The sequence below is a fragment of the Vanellus vanellus genome (assembly GCF_965231255.1).
Source record: "Vanellus vanellus genome assembly, chromosome: 10".
NCBI classification, from domain to species: Eukaryota; Metazoa; Chordata; class Aves; order Charadriiformes; family Charadriidae; genus Vanellus; species Vanellus vanellus.
This window is the reverse complement of record NC_138915.1, coordinates 1405426-1413898: the sequence shown is the minus strand read 5'-3', so window position 1 is coordinate 1413898 and position 8473 is coordinate 1405426. Positions and strand designations below refer to the sequence as shown.

The following is an 8473-nucleotide window of genomic DNA, read 5'->3' as shown; positions in this document are numbered from 1 at the left end:
GCCGCGCGGGCCGCTGGGAGCTGCAGTCCGCGCCGCGCGGTGCCTGCCGGGAGGTGTAGTCCGGCGGCCATGGCGGAGGAGGGGGAGAGGAAGGCCGCGCTGGAGACGGTGAGGGAGGGCGGCCGCCGGGCTGAGGGGGACGGGGCGGGGGTGGGCTCTTCTCGGCTGGCGGGTGCTGAGGCGCTGCTCTCCCCTGGCAGCGGCAGCCGGCCCCTCCCCGGCGCTTCCCGGGCCGGGCTTAGCGACGGGGCCTCCTCAGGAGGAGGGAGAGAGGGGTGCGGCGCGGCGCGGCCTTGGCGTCGGGATAAATCGCGACAGTGAGGATAGATCCATGGGAAAGGCGCATAGTCCCGTCCCGATGGCTTTGCGGATCGGGCCCAGGCTGCGGTCCGCCCGCGGTACAGCCTTTCCTCCGGCAGCCGAGGGTGACATCCCCCCCCCCCCCCCCCCCCCCCACCAGAGAGCCCAGAGGGCTTCTGCAGCCCCTAAACCCGCTTGGCTGTGCCTGGCACGGAGCGGCTGCTCTGCTGCAGCCTCTGCGGACAGCAGAGGGAGGAAGAAGCTGGGGAAAGGTAGCAATGTTTCCTGAAACAGGAGGGACAGGAGAGGAATACACCTTTTTAGTCGAATTACCTGAAGTTTAGGTGTTTGAGGTTGTCCTATAGGGAACAGGAGCAGCCAGAGGTCAGGACTAACCTACTTTAAAGGTAGTTAGGACTCATATTTTCTAAAACAAGGCTTGCTTTTAAAAGATGAATTGCTCACCGCCGCGACATCAGGCCGTGGGTGGTTTTGCCTGTTAGCCGTCGGCCCCGGCAGCATCTCTCCTGTCCTTTCCTTCACCCGTTTCAGGTTGCTGAGCCCTGTGGCGGGAGGTCCTGGCCCTTCTTTGCATCTCCAGTACCCAAAGCAGGCAGCAGAAGGCACTAGATGGCACTGCACTTCACGCTAGCGGGGTTGCAGGCTCCCAGCTGGCAGTTTCACCAAGACACGGTGGTAGGGAGAGCTGATACAGGACCATCGGGTGCTCCATGTGCCTGCTTGTCTGTCTGTCAGGGGGGAGCCGAGCACCGGGACAGCCGTACAGGAGAAACAAGTGGGGTCTGTAAGTTGCCTGGTTTTAGAAGCTGCCTCTGGGGAAGGCTCAGTACAACGGTTTTCCATAGGCTCTCAATCTGCAGCCCCTAAACTTTTCCTAATGGCACAACAGACCCTAGAAATAGTCTGGCTTCTGCTAGTTACCTTTTTCAGGCTCTGTCGAGCCATATTCTTCTCTCCAGTTGTGAGGGCCACAGGCTGAAGTCACAATTGCACCAGGAAGCCCAATCCTAATCCAGCAAGTCTGATGTGACGAATTAAATTGATCTCCAAAGAGCTGCAGTTCCTAGAGAGGCCCTTGGCAACAAATCAGCAGATTCCTCCACGAGGAATGCAGTACCATACAGAAAAGAGGAGTAGGTGTAGAAAGCGATACTGGCTTGTGAAGATCAGCAAAGGGGCATATTCTGACATAAAAAACAAGTTGTGCATAAACTGCAGTGAGTTGTTAGGACTGTTTCCCACCCACTTCATGTCTAGCTGATCCTATCTATCACAGTGTTGTGCTAATGTATCCACCACAGCACTACCTAAGCACCAAATACAACATTAAATAATTCATCATAGTAAATCACAGCCCCTCCAAGCACAGGAGCTTCTGGGTGATGTGAGATTACAGCTCGTAGGTTTGCGTAGCCTGTAGAGGAGACGGGTGTCTGACATGTGGGTGGCCGGTTGCAGGGGCCACATCCTGACCTTGCTGGGAGGGTGTATCTCAGATCATCTTGGGGGAGGTGCAGGCTTTTCTGTCTCTGTTGTGTCTGAGGGGCTCAAGTGAATTTGATCAATCCTAAAGCTGCGAGATCTCATCATCTTTTCCATCCGCCTCTGCCATAATACAAGAACAAGGACAATTTGGTAAAGAGATTAGCGAATAGGTGTGTAACCAAAGAAGAAAAACTCCAGATGAGCAGAATTCCTTACTCCAGGGCATTGGGGCTTTTTTTTTTTAACAAGTTAGCTCACAGGAGAACGAGTTTTCTTGTGATAAATAGTTTGGTACCTGGACACCTCTTAGAGGAGACTGAGAAACACCCTGAGAAATCTCAGCCTTCTGCCTCAGGGCATAGACTTGTTTGGGCCAGGCACCTGGGAGGAATCTGTCCTTCAGGGGAATGTGTGGGTTTTCCTCAGAAGCATCGGACAGCGTCTGTGCCAGAGGCGAGATACCTGACTAGGGGGGCCAATGGCTTGATGAGAAGCAGCGAAGCTTGTGGTCCTGCTGAGATCCAGAATTGTATCTGAGAACTCTCCACAGGGAAGAGAGAGAAGTTGAGTCTCTGTGAAGCAGACAGATTCAGCACAATGTGTTCCTTACAGCTGCGTGAAAGAGCCATTCTCGGGCTTTCATCTGCCAGATCAATGCTATGGGTACTTAGGCTGTGCTAAGGGGGCAGGGACAGCTTAAATTCATTGGGTTGCTGCTCTCAGGCACTTGCTGCAGCCCCACAAGTTGGTCCGGCCACTGTGCCAGAGGTGTGTCTGTCCCTTCCTATGCCCACATGTTCCTTCAGCTCTGGGAAGCAGTCTGATGTTAGTGCAGCTCCCAGCACTGCGTGTTAAACTCCCAGTTATCTTATTTTTCAAATAATTTTTATGCAATGTTTGTAACTCAGCTGTAAATATTTGCTCTCTGTCTGGAAAAGCATCTCTTTGGCCCCCTGTGTGCAGAGCTACACCGGAGCTAAGGTGTAACTCCCATTGTGTGACCAAATGGCAAGAATGTCACTGTCCCAGTGAACAGAGCTGTACCTGTCTCATGGTGGGGGACAGGGGCACTTGGGATTTTGACATCTGGGCACACTTCTAACGCTGTGACAGGATGCAGGGAGCAAACTGGGGGCCAGGCGACTTGCCCGGCATGTGGGTGCCTCCTGAGTTAGTCTGCTCTTGTTTTAGCCTGTAGTCTTTGGAAAAAACAAGCTCTTAAGTATGACTGGTGCTAATAATTTTAAGAAATACTTCCTTGCAGTAGGAGAGAGAGGCCAGCAGCTACGTGTGGGAAGAGTGTGCTGGGTCTAGCAAGTGGGAGAGCAGGCAGGGTGTTTCATCCATGCCACTGGCTGCCCAAGTGACCCATGGCAAGTCACTTATGCATTGTCCTTCCACACCAAGAGAAGGTGTTTTGCCAATTACTACCTTATTTTAATCACTCAGCAAGACTTACCACTTTGGTTGTATATTGTGAGCTGCTGGGAGGTGAGGGAGACCCTGTCAGTCCAACATCCCTGTTGTTGATGTGATATTGCTGCATCGCACCTACCCTTCTGCGATAGCTGGTGCACAGGTAGCCTGGCCTTGAATTATGCTGCAGGTCTGCGTGATCTCTTCCTCTGCAAAATTCAGTCTGTGTTTCCCTTCTGAACTGCTGAGTCAATTCCCTGTGGAGGCTGTACCTGCAGAAGGAGGAATGGGACTGCTAAGAGGGTATTGCTACCCGAGGGAAATGTGAGGGGTTATAAAACCCCTGCAGTGGTTGAGGATTTGGCTGCGGGCAGGATGCAAAGAGATCAGTGCTTGTCTTAGTTCGGCTCCGCACTTAACCTTGAAACCTCTCTCTGCTGCTGAGAGAGGAAGCGGTTGGGGGCTGTCTGGGCATGTCAGGCTCCACGGTGGCTACGCTGAGCCTGGGGAAAGGTCAGAGGCTCACCAGCCCTCTGACAGCTAAGCGATTAATTAGGCGGCTTGTTGGTTTTGGAGGGGATCCCAAACCAGTCTTCTCAGGAAGTGTTAGCTGGTAAAGCTCTTTTAGGGCGCCTGAGCCAAAAGGGAGGAGGAGGATTAGGGACTGGCTGCTGGCATTGTGGGCTTCATTACACATGGGGCTCAGCAGCATGGGGTCCCCAGGCTCATCCTAAGCATGTGAATTTGGGCTTACAGCTCCTTTTGTTTTTGAGCTGGGATAAGATGACCCTGCTGGCAAATATCCCTCCCTGGGGGGATTTTTTGACTGTCCCTCTCACTCCTGTCTAGCCACAGGCTGGTGGTGGGACCTGGGATCACACCAACCTGAGCAGTCACTCCCAGCCTCATTTCACCATGGGTCCTGAAGCCACAGCTTTCTTTGGGCTCCCCTTCTCCCCTGTGAAGAGTAAAGATGTGCAGGCACTTTGATAACCAGGGAGAGGTTTCTCTGAGGTCTGTAATTTTCTGTCTTTCCCTCTGCTGCAAAGGTGCTCTCGGTCACACTGCAGCACCCAAGACGTGAGCCATGGAGGTTGACCAGCCAGACCTACCAGTTACTCTGGTGAAGCTGAGCACAATAGTTTATTCTTCGCCCTAGGGCTGGTGTTCATTACCTCAGAGAGCTTTACAGCATCTCTTCTTTCCTCGTTTGTGGCAGGTCCAGGCAGATGGGACAGACGGAAACTGCGTCACGTTTGTGTTGCATGATGAGGACCACACACTCGGCAACTCCCTCCGATATATGGTCATGAAGAAGTAAGTGGAGCCTCTGTGGTATCCAGTATTGCGGACGGTACCTCTGTCTCCTACTCTGGCTTTCTCCTTACTGTCCTGCATTTCAGTTCTTGCTGGAACAAAGCAAATGATCAGAAACTATCTCTGTGCACGCCTGTTAGGGTCTTTATATCAGGCATGGTGCCAACGACTCCTTACCCACCACCTCTCTTCACAGGATTGATTCCTTCCTCGTGCTGTTAGTGTCGGCGTCCTGAGAGCACTAATAGGCCTTACTGGGCCTCTACCCACACATGGGGCCTCTACCCACATTCTGCCTGGGGGTCCAGGAGGCCCGTTTAAGCTCAGCTCAGGGTTTTCAGTCCCTCCTGAGCTATGTTGTAGGAATATGGGTCTCTGGCTCAGCCTGTACTGGGCTGTGGGCTCCATTCGTCTGGTGCTGACCCAGGCACTGACTTCCTCACCTGACCTCAGCCGTTCCTCATCATTGCACAGCTGCTTGGTGATCACTGGGTCCTATCTGACCCTCATTACCCTCACCTGGCATGATACTCACCTGCAGATTGATTTCCTGGCCTCACCTGGGACCTGCTGTATCCCCACAAACCTGCCTGATGATGATCTGGACCCTTGGCTGACCCTGGCTACCACCTTTGCGCCTGCCCTACGCACTCCCTTGGGTGCTGTGGGACAGGGCTAGCTAGTGAGGCTTCTGCCCTGTCGACTGTCTTACTATTCATGGCTCCCAGTTCCCCATCCCTTAGGGAGCAGCCAGCCCTCACTGCTCCTTGGTGGTTAATTATGGAGGAAATTTAGTGTCTGACATGTGAAAGACTTCTAAATGCTTTCTTTGGCCCTGGGTAAGATGATGCACAATTCCATGTAAGTACACATGGTCAGGCAGTATCTATATCTCCTTCTGGGACAAGTGCTGTCAGAAAAGAGGGTAGGAACAGCCAGTGTTAAGCAAACTGTTCATCTTTTGTGCTTGCACGGAGATGCAGGAATTGATGCTGGGAATTAATTACTTTGCTGCCCCCATCAAAGTGTACAAATAGGTTCACCCTGGTTGCCCAGTTTTATCGAACTGGGCAGTGCTGAAGGTTTGTGAGGATGTACTGGTAAGACTCAGAAGTATTCCAGCAGAAAGTTCAATGCATCATCTCAAATGACAGTTGCAAATGTCCTGTGAATTCCTCTGATAAATCACCATGACAAGAAAAACAGCAACCTTCTTGCAAGGGGCTGTTCTTTCTGCTGGGTGCACAAATGTTCTACAACCACCTCACCTTATGAAGGCAGATGCCGTGCAGCCTGCAAACCATCTCGGTAAATCCTTGCAGTGCCTTAGACCCGTCAGCCTCTTTTGCCCAGCAGAACTGCAACAGGTTTGTGTACAGTGAGGTTTCCAAGCATCCAGGATCCCCTGTTTGAACTCTGCGGGCCTCCCAGTGGACTGCTGGTGGTGCCAGGATGGTGCCTACGATCGATCGTGCCAGCCATGTCCTTCCCCTGCAGAGCTCCAGCCGCAGCTCAGAGATAGATGGGGGGTGTGAATAAGGTTACACAGGTAGTTTCCCTTCAGCGTATCCCTCCCCTAAGACCCTCAGTCATTTTAGAAACAGGTCTGGGGTGGCCTGAGCCTCTGACTTTCCTGAGATGTGCTGTGGGTTGGCCTGGGTTTCACTGCTCTCTTCTCCTCTCTCCCCTCCTGCAGCCCTGATGTGGAATTCTGTGGCTACTGCATCACACACCCCTCTGAAAGCAAGATCAACTTCCGGATCCAGACCAGAGGTATGTGTGTGTGCGTTTCCTTTGTGCCCAGGGCACTTCTTTTGTGGAATTCCCCCTGCTCGTGTCAGGTTTCCACCATGAATCTTCTCTGCTAGCCACCTGCAACTGCTGTGCCCTGTTGCTGAGCTGGAGAGGCTGCTCTGAGCCGTTATGCTACAGCTCTTCTGTTCCCCAGCGGTAGGGCTGAGCCAGCTGGAGCCCGAGGAGCCCGCAGCCGTGCCTGGTCCCAGCTATCTGGGTTGGCTGGCAGCGGGCACCAAACTGTAGTGCCGGGGTAGAGTAGGTGTGCTACTCACTGTCAGAGGTGACGGGTGCTCCATCTGCCCTTAAATCAGCACAAGGATTGGAAAGCGAAGCCAAACTGTGCTGACATACATAGCTGCAATGAGATAATTTGTTTCTGCTTCTCCTTCTCAGCTGTCTTGCAGCTGTAACCCAAAGCTCTTTTGAAAAGCCTCATCAGTCTCTGCTGTCTTTTGACTTGCTTCCCCACGAGGACTTTGTTCCCTGATGGTAGACAGTGCTGACAGCTCTGAGCCTCTCGTAGTCACTCGCTCCTCCCAGCACGCCAACCCCTTCAGCTCAGCCCGCTGCCCTCCGCCCAGGCCCTGCAAGCTCCGCAGCTTTGTCTGCTGCCTAGAGGCATGGTGTTATTTCATTCCTTCCTCATGGGGCTGTTCCCTTGAGCATCAGATATGTAGAAGCCGCTTCCTGGAAGCAAGTATCTAGTTCGTGCTTGCTGACTCTTTCATTTCCTAAAAATAATTAGCGCTTGAGCTGTTTGCCTTGCCAAGGGAACCCCTTCCCCATGGGACTAACTGCAGGGTCAGTGTCTGCGGTCCCTGCGCCATAGCCTGGGCCACCACCCTGAGCTCAGCCCTCGGGCTGCCCAAGGTGGGCTGGTAGGAGGGAAGTGTGTGGGCACGTACGTGATGTAGGAGCCTCTCCCCATCACGGGGACTGCCCTTGGGCATGGTGGTAACAGCCACGCTGCCTCAAAGCAGGGAGGGAGAGGGCTACCAACCCCTTTGGAATTCACCTTCCATTTCACTAACGCATCTTCTTTCCTGAAGGGACCCTTCCTGCTGTTGAGCCGTTCCGGAAAGGGCTGAACGACCTGATGGGTGTTTGCCAACACGTGCTCAACACCTTTGAGGTGAGACTGAAGAGCTCAGGGGCCTTTTCTATCTCTTGGACTCAGAAGGGATAGGAATGGGTCAAGACCTCTGTTATAAGCACTTTTGACATGGAAAAACCTGATAGTTTTTTCAGATATTCCCTGCCTGACCTGCAGCATGGCCTGGCTTCCTTTCCTTTGGGATGACTGAAAAGCTCAGTCACTTCTGAAAGTACCTGGAGCTCTGTCAGGTCTTCTCAGGTCCCTCAGCCTTACTGGGCACTGGGCAGAGAAGTCACAACACAGACCAGGGTGGTGGCACTGTGGTGTATGAGTCACTCCGATATATGATGTTAACATTTGTCCTTTGCTCTTGTTTGCAGAAGAGCATGAAGGAATTCAGGGCCCAGAGGGAGGAAGAGATGCAGTAGCATTTGGGGATGGCAGTCCCCATGGATGTGTGTCGCGTCTGCGTGTTGAATGCCGCATGTCAAGAGTTTTTTGTTTGTTTGTGTTTTTTTTATGACCGCTTTGATGCAAACCTGTATTTTCTCTAATAATAAAATATGAAGTTTGATGCCACAGAGGTGACACTGCGATCGGTTCAGCTCAGCTACGGGCGATGACAGCTAGAAGGCAGCTCTTTCCCTCTTCCATCTTATTTCTTTCCCTCTCCGAGCGGTCTTGCTGTTTCCTGCCCAGGTTTTTCAGATCACAGAGTTTGCAGGTGGTCTGGTGCACAGAATTAGTCTGCCCCAGAGTCCGCAGGGAGCAGAGGGATTCAGTGCTGTGTAAAATCAAGCTTTCAGAGAGGCAGCACCCTCTCCCGATTTAAATCTTTCGGTTACTGGCACCAGTGCAGTTGACTTCAACAAATACGACCAGCCTTTCTTTTTAAACAGATCACTATAAAATGATACTCTGCTCATATTGGGGGTGAGATGAATAAAAAAAGCACTTGCCTTTTTTCACCCCCTGAAGAATGCAGACAAAGGCGAGCCCAGACCACTCCTCGTGAGCGGGTTTAAAGGGTTCAGCACTGAA

General features: G+C 52.5%; 1 protein-coding gene across 1 annotated transcript; it reads left to right on the top strand.

Annotated features, from left to right (window-relative positions):
• Window positions 1–52: 52 nt before the first annotated feature.
• On the top strand, window positions 53–8011 carry LOC309675860 (DNA-directed RNA polymerases I and III subunit RPAC2-like). The gene is made up of 5 exons (XM_082488265.1): window positions 53–108; window positions 4442–4539; window positions 6236–6312; window positions 7386–7468; window positions 7813–8011. The coding sequence occupies exons 1-5, from the start codon at window positions 70–72 to the stop codon at window positions 7858–7860; spliced, it is 345 nt and encodes a 114-aa protein (XP_082344391.1). The 5' UTR covers window positions 53–69; the 3' UTR covers window positions 7861–8011.
• Window positions 8012–8473: the final 462 nt, after the last annotated feature.